This window comes from Aplidium turbinatum, chromosome 13, assembly GCF_918807975.1.
Source record: "Aplidium turbinatum chromosome 13, kaAplTurb1.1, whole genome shotgun sequence".
NCBI lineage: Eukaryota > Metazoa > Chordata > Ascidiacea > Aplousobranchia > Polyclinidae > Aplidium > Aplidium turbinatum.
Genome location: NC_137484.1, coordinates 13210115 through 13226800, shown reverse-complemented (window position 1 = coordinate 13226800; position 16686 = coordinate 13210115). Strand labels below are relative to the sequence as shown.

The window sequence follows — 16686 nt, the reverse complement described above, 5'->3', positions numbered from 1 at the left end:
ACAAAGTTTCTGAGCTTGAATAAGTTAAAAGTGTTTTAAGCAAAGCGCTACTTGTGCCTGCTCCTGGGTCTTCACGTAAAGAACGGAATTGTTCTGATCTTGCGACTCTCCTCGGAGAACGTTTAAAATTATATTTTGTGGCCGATTTATCATGCTTATCAATCACCATTATGCGAGTTGTTCTTTGATCAAGAAGGAACTGTTGTTCTGTAACAGGGACACAATTTTCCTGCGGGCAAGTACATTGCAGAAAATTGGAACACCTAGGCTACACCAACCGATTTCAAATATTTTTACTTAGCAGATTCTTTCATTTTGGTCCAAATTTTACTGAAATTTAGGCCCACCTCTAGAATTTGACTTCAAAATGTTATTCATTTTTTTTGTAACTCTTTATCATAAATATGTACTGATGTTCGTACCTCATTCGTATCATCCTGCAAAGTTAATGGACAGAACATAAATGAGCGTACAGCGTTAACACCATCTCGCCCTTTTGCGACAAGTTTGTTTATTGAGCAATGACAAAATAGCATCTTAAATTGGTGAAAATTCAGCATTTTGGTCGTCGATGCGGGGCAGTAAACCTTAAGCTTCGAACATGCCTTTACATAGGAAAGTTCTGGGTACACCCCACTTACAATTTATAACTAGCCAGTCGAAAAATTATAAAAAAAATTATGTTAAAACGGAAAGTGAAATTTCCCCTTTTTTTTCAAAATATTGAAAGTTTGACCCCCTGCGGGGGCAGAAGATGCACCCCCAAACTGACAAAATTTTGCACACGTAATTTTTTCATGCATGTGCCACTTTTTATGACTAGCCATTTTTGAATTTCGAAAAAAAGTCAAAAACGGCCCACCCTATTGCCCACCACTGTATCTGTACCGGTACTTCAATTTTCAGTAAAAATGTTGAGATTCCAATTTTAAAGATGTTGTGACTCCCATTTTTCTTGGAAACTTAGCTCTCACTAACAGCTTTGCACTGTTCATTAACAAATGCCATTCTGCATACGAGCAGAGAAAGATCACACAAATTTTATTACAATCCCTCTTGTATTTTCTTTGACATTTTTTATTGTGGGCTTATGAATTTCTGTTTGTTATTGTTTTCAAATAGATAAATTACACTGGTCAACACAGTTTCTGGTGCAACGAAGACAAGAGGGGTTTTCAAGGGTAGGAATCTGAAAATGAAGTCCGTTTTTGCGAATCAAATCTTATTTTTTTCACTGCAGCGGTGCAGCCATGACACGTCAACGTGTGATGGCTGCAGTGAAAAAAACACATTTGATACGGGAAAACGGACCTAATTTTCAAACTTAGCGACCCAAATTTACCCTTAAAACAATCTTTTTGTTCATGCACCAGAAAGTTGGTTTCAAATTGTTGACCTGTGTTATTAGTCCGAGTATTCAAGAATTATATGTTGTTGCTTCAGATGAGTTTGTCAGGTGCTCGCTTTCCAACAATTTTATCAGTTGTGCTAAGCTTTAATATAGCCTTTCTGTATAGCTGATATGCCCCAAATAATTTTTGTGTTAGTTTAGTTGGAGCAGTATCTTGGTATGTGCTGTGCAGAGGATGATGATGACTTCATCAGGAAAAGAAATCATATTGATACTTATGCTATCTATTGAAGTTTCATTGATTTTGTATATTTGACTTATCATACTCACCTTGTGAATTAGACAATTGCGGAAAAAATGTTTCAACTACTTTATTGGAACTTTGAATCAGCAGAGTGAAACAAAAATTTACCAATTGATTTATGTATTTTAAAAAAAATGCAGTATATTTTGTTATATGTATTAATTTTTTTAATCTGCATGTGGCACAGTGTTTCGATGCTGAAAGGGGTTGCATCAAAATGGTCATAATTGGTTTAAACTTACAGTGATAACAATTAAAACTAACTGTAATAGCACAATTTTAACAGCCCAACATCGGTTAGTTAAATGCTGTGTTGTATTGGCAGAACATTGGAAAGAGTTTGCAGTAGGCCTATGTTAACTACGTGTGACTTTTTCTGTCTCAAACCATGTCTCAGCAGACACCAATAATATCAAAGTTGACCCAATGGTTGGGCATTGTGAGTACACAATTTTCTATAATGCACATCTAATTACAGTTTGTTAAAATGCTTGATTTTGTACATGTTACACAGTCATCCAAATTTTTGATTTTCTTTGTATGGTTCATTTACCTCAACTAGTTTTCGAACAAAGCCCAAAGATTTTCACTTAACTATGCTACAGTAAACTCTAAGAATGCTGTGGTAATGTATTCTTACATAATGTTGGAGAAAAATGATTGTAGTACTGTGTCTATTGTGAAGTATGCTGAATTTGTCAGCAATCAACACTGAAGTCTACTTTACTATCCCGGATGTATTAGTGTGTTTGTACAACACTGTGTAATTTGGTCGATTTAAGAGGAAGCATGTACGACGTACGTACGTGGCCTACACTTAATTCTTATCATTTCTTTAGAGACGAAACAAAATGTGGCTTCGATACAAAGATGACATTTCCCCCAGGTAAAACGAAGACTAAGAAATATCATAGAAACTTAATTTTTTATGATCAATGACATGTCTGCTGCACACTGCACAGCCGAGGACTAAAAGCCCTGGTATAACGTTCGAATTGGCACCGGTTCGACACTGCTCAAACGCATGCAGCTGAGGCACGAAAAACGCACATCAAGGACAACCTCTATATATAAGCGGCAGCTATTGGGTGGAACAACTAAATGCCATCAATCTTAAGATCCGAGTCAGTTATTAAAACTTCTACAAGCATTAGAAACTACAGATAGAAAGCTTAGGAGAGACTTTTCGTTTGAAGATTAATTGCTCCGCTGCTCACCGCACGGTTTCATTTGAGGACTGGCTTTTCCTTTTGATATGGAACGCGTATAGTGTTTCTGCGGCTTTAAAGTGAATATTAAACAATCAAGGTTGTTTCCAGCTTAAACTGTTTATTAACAATACAGGACCATACCAAAGCCCAATCTTCCTCCAACTTCAAACGAAAAATTATCCGCCAATTACTACCACCAACGGGATCAGAGAAGGAAAGCAAGCCCTCCCTTCATCATAGCTAGCTCATTTTCTACCACCACTCCGAAGCTAGAAGCCGGGGCCAGGTTTGTTACGGTTGATATTCAATTTCATTTGCATATGTTTTTTACGTTGGTATCTGATGTTCAGAACGAGAACATATGTATGCACCAACAGTAGGCTGGTGGTAAGCTATTGTACTGTTCATATTGACAATGCAATGAAGTCTTGGTGACTCGAAAATTAGTATTATCTCCCTCGCATTTACTTAAAATGATAAGATATAAAGACTAAGCCCGCTGTAGCTACGGAAGCTTTCAGAAAGTATGCAATTATTCACAGCTACGAAAGAACTGATAGGTCACAATTTTTTATGTCAACAACATTACAAATACTTTTTTGTTTAGTTTGGCAGACCAGGCGGAAGTGGCTCCGACAAAAGCCAAATCCTCAGAGCTGCCAACTCCTGGATTTCCAACCAAATGGACGCTATCCACAGATGAACCTTATTTAAGAACATAACTTATGTGCTTATTTTTACGCTAAAATTTTCTGTGTAAGGATTGGGTGCACCAACAGCAGTTCTCTTAAGCCGTCGTTAGACCTAATCGTCTGATGATTTATTCTGCGGATCGGTAACTGGCGATTCTACTCTCCGGATCACGGTTGGTGTGTAAATGAAATTGCTGTTCCTTGAATGATCCACTCTTGGTGCATCCAACCCTAAATATATTAGTGGCGATATGATTTGATTAACGCAACATGTAAGACTCTATTGTTATTGAAAAATATGTGATTGGTTAATGCGAGCGATAGATCCCGGTTGCTGACTTTTGTTAGCTTTGTATAAGTGCGGCGTTCCCACAGTAAGAAATTCTTTGAGAAAACATGTCGGCACTGATGGATGATCACAGCAGGCCTACACTTTCAACCCTTATGTTAAACTAAACCGGAAGCATATTTCCACAATTTGGCCCAAATATCGGCTGTATTTCATAGTTTACCCTCAGATCAATATTGAAGCATTGACCATCACTGTATAACTGAAACTTTATTTATACTCGTTCGATAAAAAAGCTAAATCTTTTCCCACTTGACGGAATACTTCCAATACCCAGTGAATGACAAGAATACTGATGACAACGGCACAACAACATTCGCACAAGAGAACATATGGAAATAACTACGATTTGAAGAAATTGCAGGAACGATTTTACACTCATGCAAATATATCATGCATGTGTCAGGCGACAAACAAAATACAATCGCCACAAAAGTAAAATTTCGAGACAGTGGCAGACTCGGTTATGCGACTATCAAGTCCACGATAGTAAACTATAATTAAGTATATGATTTAACTAGATACAAAAATATGATTTAACGCAACAGAACAAATCCATTTGAACAGCCTGCAGCGTGCGTTGTGGCAAGATGCAAAAATAAAGCATCGTAAAGTTAACCCGGTGGCTCATACCTACTTCAAAGTTACATTTAAAACTGTATTGATACAAAATTGAATATAATGACATAGCCTATACAAAAATAACTTCGGTTTTGGGCAGTACGTTGGAGATAGCATACTTGAGGCTCTATCAAGCTAAAGTACAGTGTAGGTATAAAAGGTACTACGACAGTTTATCGAACGACGGTTAATCGAAACGACTGTTCATCGAACGACTAACCCTAGATAAAATTTGTTTCGGGAGATTCGTCGTCCGATAAATTGTCGTTTCGATAAACAGTCGGTTCAATAAACTGTCGTTCGATAAATTGTCGCGTCACGGTATAAAACAGCGCCTACCATTCCAACTCGGTGTTTGGAGATAAACCAAGTGCAACAGAAAAAATTACTATGAAAAGTTCTATAGGTTTAAAAGACGACAGCCAGCGCCCCCACGTGGTCGTTCCTGTAAGTACCGGATTGGGAAACTAAACTCGCCATCAAATTTTGACTCATAAATATGGTGCAAAAAACTGTACTTTTCCACATGAATTTACGCAAGCAGCATCGATTCGATTCATGGCGTCGGCAGCAGTGGCCGAGTGGTTAGCGCGTTGGGCTCACAGTCGAGAGCCTGCGTGTTCGACTCCAGCCACCCGCACCTGCTGTTGTTTCTCTGGGCAAGAAACTTAACGATAATTGCCTCTACCCAGTGATCGATTTCGAGTAATGGGTAGTTCCAAATTAAAGTCATAAGCAGAGTAGTTGTTGTCGGCTGCAGCGTGGGTCAGGTGTACGTCGGAAGGCGTACACCGATGCATAGCGCTCAAGTCCGCTTTCCCGCAATGCAGGATAAAGATAAACAAACAAACAGCACAGCCGAAAGCAAAAAGACGTGGTTAAGCAAATTGACAGCGGATACTCGAATTTTCTATAAATGGCAAGGTTGATTATATACAATGATTGAAGAGACACCACAGAAAATGTGCAAAACAAATATATGTGGCATAACAGTGATGGAATATAACAACCAAACACATTCAGCAAAACTTTGATATAAAAACAACATCATTGGTGCAACTTCGCTGTCATATATCTTCATGTAGTCCACCAATACAAAAAAGCTATGTAACAAAAGGTTATTAGGTAAAACAGCCACTCTCAATCAAGATAATCGCGAAAACGTTAAGGGGTTCCAAGAGCGATCATTTTACGTAGAATTGATGATTAAAGTTTCTTCATTGAATCAGGGATCATTACACTTCGGCACACCGACCGCAAATACTCTATCAAATTGACTTTAAAATATTGGGTGGGGCAAAAAACGATAACACTGAAAACATAATGAACGCTACGATTTTAAGTTTTGATAGTTATAAGTTAGGTAATGTAACACTGTGAAAATTTCAACGTTTTAGGTGAAACAACAAACGGATACCATCATTTTTAAACATCATACCAAAAAATGCAGTGTCGAGACAAATAATATAGATTAAAAAAACTATAGATTATGTTATGATAACGTGTCTCCATAATAACGATAGTATCAAGCACCACATGAGGGCTGAAACTACACACCAGAAACCGGCAATACAGCGGCCAAATTTAAATCAACATATGAATGACCACGCCAATTTTTAGATTGCAATCCGATGGATTATAGTTGGATTTGCTTTCAGAGAAAGTTTACAAAAGAATGCTAATGCGTTTGAAGAATGCAAAGAAATTTATTTTCACACGAGTCAGTTCAATCATATATAGCTAAAAATCGATTTCGATCAGCTTGAAGCTAGATCATCTTCAGTTAAGCTTATTCAAATAGAATGACACCTGTCAGAAGATACTTCTTTTTCTTGATGCGTTTGAAGAAATACGAAAGATTACAAAAGTGGAGGGAATGATTTCAAGTACGAAAAAAAAACTAAAAAACACAGTTGCAAACAGTTTGCAGGAAATTCGGCTGTCACAACGATCACCTTTTCAGTTCAATGTATCATTGGACTTCCAACATTTCAAATTCGTTTCAACACTGCATTTTTGGCAGCTAATTTTTAAAATAATAACGTTCCGTTAGTTTTTCCATCAAAAAAGTTGAAGTTTTCAGAACAATACAATTATTGTAAGACGTGATAGTCATATTTTAGGATCATAGTTTTTAGGGTCTGCTACTATTCGGTGAGTTCCTAACCTCTAACCCTAACCCCAAAACGGCAATGATAATTAGGCTACGGTACCCGATAATTTAAAAAAAAATTTAAAAAAATCCCCCGTTAAGGGATCGGACTCACCGAAACGGGCCATTCCGTAGTTTTTAACCTTTAAAAAATTGAAAGTTTTATCTTTTTTCAGTAGTTTTATATCTGAACGTTGTGAGCTAATTTGCTCTCTATGAGATGCCAAGCCTCTTCAATGGTTGGTAAGCGCCCAGTAAAGCGGATTATTAAAAACGAATGCAAATATTTCATGTAAAACTAATGATAAAAATATGTAAGTTCAAATGAAATATATATGATAAAATTGCTAACAATATTTAGCAGCTATGTCTTTAAAAAAGTATCAGAGAATTTCCAGGTAAGTGGTAATTCCAAAGTTATCCATTGCCTTTGAAGAAAAAGAAGAGTATTCACATATTACAAAATCAATAGTACCTTTTGTGATACGCAATAACGTTTGCACCCACAGCAACAACATGCACACCAAATACTGACAGTAGAAAATCTTGTTCATGCAGTGTAAAGTACAGTTGACCTTAAAAAGAATTCAAACTATTCAACAAAAGCATTACAATTAAAAAGAACAGTGAGCTACATCTTCAAGCATGCTTTGGTAAAATGGTAGCATTGGGTCGTTTGCGCCTCTGTCTTTTTCGAACATGTCTTCCGTTGATGTGCGCGGTTAACATAGCCTTCGCTGAATAACTGCACCCGCAAATAAGGCATAAATGCCTGTGAGTCGTACTGTGATGAACAACAGCAATGTGACTTTTGAGAAATATCAAGCCAGAAAATCTTCGGTTGGCGCAATGTTTACATTTGTATTGCAAACGTGTTGAAGATCTGCTCTTGGAGACAATAGCACAGTCTTTATACAACCAGGCTTTTTTTGGTTTTCTTCCACTTGATCTCTGATTGGGTATTGCTGAACGAAACAAAGGAAATTGGATTCGCTTCGTGTGTTCTTTCGTTCTAGATTGCGATAACTCAATCGTCGTATTTTTTTCCATTTGAATGTTTGCGTCGGATTTGGTACAAACTTGCCTCTGTAGCAAAGCTTGCAACTGTGGCGCGTTGCCGTAAACTTCTTTAGTCGCTTCTGCCTTCTGGTCTGGGAGAGAATTCTGAAAAAATGTACCACTTATTCAGAAGCAAAAATGGAAAATAAGCTATGCTTATGAGCATTCGGTTCAGTTTGTTTTGTATTTTTGACCATCACAGCAAAAACAATACAAGTGAGTGTAGCAGAGGTCAAGAAAAAAGTAAAAGCGACAAAACACAAACGTTAAGACTTGCTCGAGACCGAACTAGGTCATTAAGTTAAATAATTGGTTCGGTCGCAACACCTTCAGAAAAATTTAAGATTCGAAAGAAACAATAAGTGGCATTAGGCCTGATATTACTAACACTACTGGAATTCCTTTTCCAATATTACAATAAAATCATTCTTTTGTGACAATAATGTAGGCTCTGATTTAGTTTCTGAAGTTTTGCACTTTGATATCTAAATCGCTAGGCCATCTTAATTTTGTTGCCAGCATCATGAAATTAAAAAAACAACAACAATAAATTCTCTGCACTTGCAGCTACGTTTGAAAAGCTACATAAAGCGATTAAATGTTAACAAACACTGTGAAAGGAAAATATTCTTTCGCTTTTTAAATCACTGTCACATAATTTAATTATGTCTATAGTTTTTTATAAGTACAAATATTCAGTTTTCGATTAACACAATAATACCCCAACCATGCTTTATCTGCTAAACTTACCGCAATATTTACCTCTTCTGTCCTCGTGGCTTTCCTTGATATCATCTCATCTTTACACTCACCTACTTTTTGTGACTCAGCGCCTGTCATGCACTCGTCCATATCGTTGAAGAGATGCCCATATTTTTGAGCAAAACCTTCCGATAATTTCTTACTCTTTGCAAAATGCTTTCGTCGCATGTGGCCGCGCAAATGATGAGCAGTCAGGCACCGCTTTCCACACTCGGGACAATTGCAAGGATTCAGCCGAGACACGTCACGAGTTTGAATTTTTGGATCAACGTGAGAACGCATGTGACGTTGCAGATAGCACAACCTGCAAGCACATAAACTTATAAACAGTATTCTATTGAGATCACATGTAGGCTGCATAGCCGAATGGTGAAAGCCTTTATGCGCACTCCAAAGGGCACCGGTTCGAAACCGCTTAAGAGCATGGGCCAGTGTGTTTTGGCAGGATACTCAAAGGCAATATGGCTTAATGAAAGTGGACACAAAGATTAGATTCCTTTGCCTTCCAGTCCACTAAATCATCAACCACCGGGTGTAAGCTTGGATACGACAAAAATCACACGAAAAAGGTTATGCCAAAACGTAAACACAGTATCGTTTCTTCATACAGTGGATCGCAAAAAATGTGGCGGAGATCATTAGGAGGCACGAAGTCAGCGGATCGCATTGTTTTTTAAATGTGTGTTATATAAATAAGTAAATTCAAACTAAACCTGATGACTGCGTTAGATTTTTTACACGTAAGTTAAGAAAATTAGGGACTTGTACTCAGCCTGGCTTTGTGGAGATTTTAATTACTTGCACCAACCTGTCAAAAGTTGAACTGCAATTTCTGCACTGAAAAGGCCGCTCACGCAAGTGCACGAAGCGAATGTGTCTTTTAACATTCCCGGCCTGGGCAAACCTTTTCTTGCAAATGCAGCATTCGTGGGGATTCAGACTGAGGTGAACTTTTTCAACGTGCTGCATTAAGTTGTTCATACCCTGGAATGCAACATGATTCTGATGTAAACAAACGTACTACATTATGTGAAATAAACACAGAGCAAGCACCTGAGAGTAGGCTTATTTAAAAATACAGTGAAAAATATTGCTCATTTTCTCCACTTATCTTACGGTAGTGTCCAAACAAAATAACATGACTTGAAAATATCAAACTTTCCAAACAGCGCAAATGTATAAAGGAAAAAGTGGTATAATTTAAGGTGATTTCAATCTGCAAAACAGTTATGTATCTAGAAATAATGGATATTAGAAATAGGTAACGAGAAAAACAAAAATATGTTCTACATTATTATCAGAAGAATGCTGCCAAACTTAAATATGCAGCTAACATTGTTGATACGGTACTAACTTTTGTGAACGTTTACAGAAGTTAAATCAATCTAAAAAAGAGCTGCTTCGCTGGTTTAGACAGTTTGAACGCATTAACTTGAATGGCTACAATATCAGCCTACCTTAAAGATTTCATTGCAAACAGTGCAGTTGAATGTGACAAGGTTTTCAGCATCATCTTCTTCCTTAAGTATCATTGTTTGAGCACCAAAATCTTCTTCCTCACCATCACAGCCTCTTTTTTTCTTGGGCCGACCTCTCCTCGCTTGAAGAGAAGCACATGTGGGGTGTGTGCTGTAATCTGATGTCGATGCTTTGATAGCATTTGTATTCGTTGTGGCTTGCCATGATTCATTGAGCTTCTGATCACTGTTGATGATCTGAGATTGTGAAGCTTCAGATGTAAGAGATGACGGTTCATCAATAAAAACTGCATGTTTTGAATGAGAATCTGCAAGAGCAATTGGACTATTCAAAGATCCAGGATGTGCAAGGTGCACTGTATTTGGATGGTGAAAATTAGATAAAGGTGAATTGGATTGAAAGACAGATAGTTTTGTTGGAAGGTATTCTGCAGTATAAAGAAATAGACCATCATATGAAAAATCAGACAACGTCTTCATTGCTCTTGAAAAAGCTTCAGAAACTGTGTTGGCTTCACAACTTGCTTGACTAAGATCTTCATCAGTATACTTTTTTCGCATCTTTAAAACCCATGTATGGCCACTGCAAGTTTGACAGTATATCTTGATTGCGACGCAGAAGCGATTTGGAAACTGTTCTTAACAGATCAATATTGTAGCATTGATGAATTTGCATAATCTGGTATTCTTACAAAGAAAGATAAACAGTAGGCTATTTCTTGATGACATTGTCAAGATCAATCCAGCTTGCACAAATGTGAATCCATGGTTTTCTTAAATGCCTTGATGTTATAAATTTCCTTCAGCTGACATGCTATAGTTGGTAAAGATTGTTCGGAAATAATGGATAAGCACCAGTGCCAAAGCTGTGAAATGTTTCACAAAATATCAATATGTGAGAAATTTCTTCCCAGAAAAAACAGTTTGCGATACCGTACCAAACAGGTTAGGTTCAGATTTTTCTGAAGCAAAACACTGGCACAGTAGGAAACAAATATTACACCTAAAATCAAAATACCATTATGCTTCCAGTACTTAAAATAGACAACAATTTTGCTTAAATAGTTACAAAAGCCACTTAAAAAACTTTTGTGTCTAGCTTTATATGAACTAATGTCACAAAAATGTAACCAGAATTTAATTTCTCTGACAGGATATTTTGCACTATGCAAATGTAACATTCTGCAAGCAATGTATATCGAAATAAGAAAACTATCTCTAGGTGTTTTTACTTGCTAAGTGCTGCATTCATAATGCTGATTTTAAACACACAATTTAGTTTATGTCAATAACAATAAAATTTTGTGTTCATGTTTATTGCAATACATGATGAAAATGTTTATTAAATATACAGTTCAACTTGATCATGGACACTAATTATTCAATTCATCTATTGTTTGTTCTTTCGCTTGTATCCTTTGTATACATTTCTGTCTGCTGAATGTACCATGGTCATAACTACAAACTAGTCACAGGGAAAAAAGTCAATGCAGCAAAATTACAATAATACTTATATATATCGGGAATTAAAGGCTCAAACAGCTCTAAACCTCCATCAAAAAACTTCTTCAGTTAGTAATTTGATTCAAGGTTGTGATTTTAGCAGTTCACTAATTTAGTCATGACAACAAACTAATGTAAAGCAAACACACAGTATGTGAGCCTTTGATTGAAAATAAGTTTAGCATCATAAGTAAAGCCAACATCATGTCACAAGCCAAAACTAGCAGATGCCCTTTTGTGTCATGCATAACAAAGAAGATTATCCCAGCAGCCTATGTATATTGCAGCAAAGTGTACTAATAAATGTAGTAATGCAAAAAGTAAATACAGTAGCAGCATTGATGTGATGAGCCTCTGAATGTATTTGCAGTGCAAGGGGGAAAATACCTGCAAGGTGAATGATCTGCATGTTTGCATTATTTGAAAATTCTATTTGGGTGACAAGTTATGCAACTTTTAATGACACCATAAATCATGATTAATATGCACTGCTCTGTCTGTACATTACACCGGCCTTTGCAAAACAAAAATAATCCCATTCAAGCTGTTTTGTTCATCAAGTATAACAGCATCTGCCAAAGCTCAATGAAAACAATCCTCAACTCTGAGCATTAATTATGTATGAATTACTTTCAAAAATATCTCCAATTACATTTTAATGTTTTTTATGTGGGTAACAAAGTGTTTTTGTTGTTGTTTAAAACAAGGAATTTTCTCAGTTATATAGTACCCAAATAAGCTGTGTGAATGAAAATTAGTTTGACAAGTTTCACAATGCAGAGAGTATGTTAAATATATACACAAGGAAAGCCACAACATTACAAGAGTGACAGCACAAGGGGTCATGAATAATTCAGTCACTTTTACTTTACTAAATCTAAACTATGTACTTCCATTTACACCAGAATAGTAGCTATGCCATTACATTTTTCTCAAAAACTTGCCAGCACTAACAAACAAGATAGCCTATTCATCGTAAAATTCAAAAAGACACAGCCTGGTTGCAATCATTATAAATGGACTTAAGATTAACAAAACCATCCATGGTAAATGCACAGCTCGCTTGAATCAAGTGTTATAACAAAGTTGTCACTAGTTTTTATTTAGATATTTTAAGGTAACATACGCCTTACTTGATTGCATTTTATATCTCTCCTGACTCCAAGAGCAAAAATAAAAATTATATAACTTATGACAAGAATAAAGATCCAACTGATGAGAAAAGGTGAGGATCGGGATGAGGATTGAGGAAACTAAAATTATTACCCAGTGAAGCAAATGAAGTACGTACATTACAAAATTTATTAATCAACGATTAGCAAGCCATAAGGCTTAATTGTTTTACATGCTGTATTTATTGTTTAACATCTTCTTTGTTTTGCTGCATTGCTGCCCAACATTTTATCAAATCGGTTCAAAGTTTGTCCTAAAATTCTTTGTTTTGAATTCCGTCGTTTTTTAAAGTGCCTTTGACAGGAAAATAGATTCGCTAAATTTACCTAAGATCAGGGTTGGAAAAAATCATGATTTTTTTAAAAAAATCAAAAAAATCAGATTTTTTTGATTTAAATCAGATTTTTTTGATTTTTTTTATATAAAAAAGCGTCGAGTCTACCTGGGGGAAGAGATCATTTTAGTAAGATAGCAGATTTTTAACCCCTTGATTGATTGAAAGGCTTTGCTTTGCAAGTGTTTAATCATTTTTATTATCATATTGTAGGCTAGCCTGTCTATTGCACATATTTTTAAGTAGGTGTGATATGCTGCTTTATACTAAATCATAATGTGCATATCGAGATTGAGGTACGTCTCAGACTGTCATCTCACTACACTAAGATCTTTCCTTACGTTTGAGCACAGATCACTTTGCTTTTTTGCTCAACTGATGCATAGCCTACAACCAGACTGTTTGCAAAGAAAGTTTAACTGTGTAATATAATTATGTTACCGACGTACCATATCAAAACAATAAAAGTTCAGATGACACAAAAATTGCCGTTTATTTTGCATTGAGAAGTTTGTACATAAATACAAGCTCGCCAGCTTTTGCAGTGCCCAATCGATTTCAAACTTCTGATTGAACCAGACCAAAAGTGGAAAAAACTCGCTCAAAAACTATGTTTAGTGAACAACACTGGGTGCTCTTGCACAAGACGCCCTGTTGGTCAACTGGACAAAATGATGACGTCAAAAACGTCACACACATTGGAATATACTATTATGAAAGAGGAAGTGCGGGGTGGAAATGCAATGAAACACACCAGAAGGAAATTGTCTCCCATTTATTGATTTGTTGTTCAATTTAAACAAATATGCGATCGGTGAAAAGCACAAGCATAGATCTAACCAAAAAAGTTAATACCAAGTCCCACTATGCTACTAGCTCCATCTGGTGGCCACCTAAACTTGACCAAATGCAAACCATTATCAAAAGTTTATTTGCAATGATAAAAACATTAAACGACAACCAATTAAAAGAAAATGTTACTGTTTATTGAAGGGCTAACTTTCATTTTTATATCTTGTTTAATATGCGAGCAATCGTTGTTCGGAGACAGCCCCCCAACGAAGCTTTTGCCCAATGCATTTCAATGGCGAATCGATCGTCTTTCAGTTCACGCCCTGCTTGTTCACGACAATTAATTGTCTCCCATTTATTCATTTCTTGCTCAATTTCAACAGATTTGCTATCGTTGAAAAGCACAAGCATAGATCTAACCAACTAAGTTAATATCAAGTCCCAAAAACTACTAGCTCCATCTAGTGGCCACCTAAACTTGACCAAATTCAAACCATTATCAAAAATTTATTTGCAATGATAAAAACATTTAACGACAACCAATTGCAAGAACATATTACTGTTTATTGAAGGGCTAACTTTCATTTTTATATCTTATTTAATATGCGAGCAATCGTTGTTCGAAGACAGCCCCCCAACGAAGCTTTTGCCCAATGCATTTCAATGGCGAATCGATCGTCTTTCAGTTCACGCCCTGCGTGATCACGATAATTAATTGTCTCCCATTTATTCATTTCTTGCTCAATTTCAACAGATTTGCTACCGTTGAAAAGCACAAGCATAGATCTAACCAACTAAGTTAATATCAAGTCCCAAAATACTACTAGCTCCATCTAGTGGCCACCTAAACTTGACCAAATGCAAACCATCACCAAAACTTCATTTTAAATGATAAACAATCTAAATCAAATCCAATTAAAAGAACATGTCACTGTTTATTGAAGGGCTAACCAGAGATATAAATACAAGAGATAGGCAATAGAATCCGCGTGCGCTTTAAACAGGCGGCGATGTTGAAAAGCGGTCACGGTTGACTGGATAGGGATCAAGCGGCAGCTCTCGATGCCCGCAAACTGCAAAACGTGATAATTTCAAGCAGTTTACCCAGAGGATTACAGGTTTAGTGAGGAAGTTCCATGGAATTTGATGGTTCCAAATTCAGTTTTGTAGAGCTTGCATTAATATTCGTCTATTGGAAAATTAAATATGGTAGATAACTTAATTGCTATCAAGCTAAGTTACCGTATGTATTATTGACCAGTCGGCAATAACCCTAGCAGATTACGGTAGCCCTTTTGGATTTATTGATTATTTTGCGAGTATATGTAGGAAGCAACATGCAGGTTTAGCAAGAGTTTCAGTTTTTAAACTAACTAGCTAAATACTTAGTCATGGGCATGGTAGTTCTTATCACCATTTGCAAGATTAGGTTATGAATTGTGGTGTATTTTACAGTTATGAATTCTGTTGTTATAATCATTCATATTTGTTTTATAATTTCAGGAATGTTATCATTATGCTATTTATTTGCAGTTATTTATTAGATTATAAATGCCAGCTTCGAATCGCCCAATCCCTCAGTGTCACACGGATAGAAGTAAAAGGTTTTTCGATATTTAAGCTGTCAATGTTTATGCGAAAGGGAAATACAGTGTGGCATAATGAAGTTTTGAAGAATGTCATACTTAAGTATAGAGATGAACGTGATCCAAGAGATAATATTAAACAAGTTCTTCACAAAGGAAATGCTAGAATTTGTGAGAAACACTTTAATGCAGAGGACATAATAATAAATTCCAAAAGTAGCAGTAGGCTAAATCTTTGAAGTTTGGTGCCGTCCCATGCTTAAACTTGCCACAGAGAACCGGTGATAAGCTGCTGTATCCACTATGCGTCTAACACTGGTCCGAGACCGAATTACACCATCAATACATGAAAACATTGGAGATGTCAAGAAATCTTTTAACAGGATAAAACGAATTGGGTGGCAATTTCAAGAACATGCAGATTATATTTCAATTCAAAAGAACGACCTTGTTCTTATTGTAAATATCTCAACATTACAATACAAATTTAGTGTGTCTAACTTTCATTTTAAAGTGTCTGAGGACAGTCAGGACACAATGTTCTGTAACAAGCTTGGTGCCCAAATCACAGAATTAGAAGCACTTCCAGCAAAAATTTGTCCCGGTATTACAACAAAGCCGGTCATTGGCACTAATTGCATTGTATATATATTACAAAGCATACAATGTATTACAATGTTGAATGATTTTCAATAAATATTTTTTGAAAGTCAACTTAAAGTTAATCAAAAGAATTGTAAAACAAAATATCATCCTGAGATTATCCGATTTGCTCTCAGCCTGCAGTTAAAAAGTTCCTCTGCATATGATCAACTCGGATCAACTTCGTGGAGTTTTGCGCTTGCCATCAAAACGTACTTTATTTGATTATCGTCATGTGCATCAAAACCAAACCGGGACATTCAGCAATCATATTCTGGATGCATTAAAAAATCAAAGTGATTCATGCAAAGATTTTGAGAAATACCTTTATATAACGTTTGATGAAATGAAAGTAGCCTAAGATCTAATTTAGTATTCAAATCGGAAACCGAAAAAAACATATTATTCAACTACTGATGCCAGACTTGAACGATTGCAAGGTGTATTTTTGCCGTATCTTAATAATTGGCATGAACAGATAAATGCAGACACTCAAGTTTCCAGGGAAATTAGAAAAAAGAAATTCATATCTGACCAAACCTTTAAAGGATTGAAATTATCAGTTAATGGCATGATTGGAATTATCGAATGCCTTTTCTTTTGTCAAACAACATGCCATTTGTTTGTACAAAACGTGTGAGCCAAGACGTATTGGAACATATAAAACTTCCATTTTC

The 16686-nt window shown here is 36.2% G+C and overlaps 2 protein-coding genes across 2 annotated transcripts; one reads left to right on the top strand and one right to left on the bottom strand.

Annotated features, from left to right (window-relative positions):
- Positions 1-715: 715 nt before the first annotated feature.
- LOC145781937 (NADH dehydrogenase [ubiquinone] 1 alpha subcomplex subunit 7-like) lies at positions 716-3855 on the top strand. Its single transcript, XM_082593637.1, has 4 exons — positions 716-2094; positions 2495-2541; positions 3000-3152; positions 3474-3855. Exons 1-4 carry the CDS (start codon positions 2044-2046, stop codon positions 3586-3588), a joined length of 366 nt encoding a protein of 121 aa, XP_082449763.1. The 5' UTR covers positions 716-2043; the 3' UTR covers positions 3589-3855.
- A 3004-nt stretch (positions 3856-6859) lies between these two features.
- On the bottom strand, positions 6860-10807 carry LOC145782441 (uncharacterized). The gene is made up of 4 exons (XM_082594229.1): positions 9959-10807; positions 9310-9485; positions 8502-8805; positions 6860-7844 (listed from the first exon to the last, which is right to left on the bottom strand). Exons 1-4 carry the CDS (start codon positions 10538-10540, stop codon positions 7320-7322), a joined length of 1587 nt encoding a protein of 528 aa, XP_082450355.1. The 5' UTR covers positions 10541-10807; the 3' UTR covers positions 6860-7319.
- Between the last annotated feature and the right edge of the window lie 5879 nt (positions 10808-16686).

Coding starts and splice junctions, on each gene's coding strand:
- LOC145782441 (XM_082594229.1), bottom strand. CDS start 10,540: ATGCGAAAAAAGTATACTGATGAAGATCTTAGTCAAGCAAGTTGTGAA. Junction 9,486..9,958: donor TTTGCAATGAAATCTTTAAG/GTAGGCTGATAT, acceptor GTTGCATTCCAG/GGTATGAACAACTTAATGCA. Junction 8,806..9,309: donor TGCAGTTCAACTTTTGACAG/GTTGGTGCAAGT, acceptor ATGTGCTTGCAG/GTTGTGCTATCTGCAACGTC.
- LOC145781937 (XM_082593637.1), top strand. CDS start 2,044: ATGTCTCAGCAGACACCAATAATATCAAAGTTGACCCAATGGTTGGGC. Junction 2,542..2,999: donor AAAGATGACATTTCCCCCAG/GTAAAACGAAGA, acceptor TTAACAATACAG/GACCATACCAAAGCCCAATC. Junction 3,153..3,473: donor AAGCTAGAAGCCGGGGCCAG/GTTTGTTACGGT, acceptor TTTTTTGTTTAG/TTTGGCAGACCAGGCGGAAG.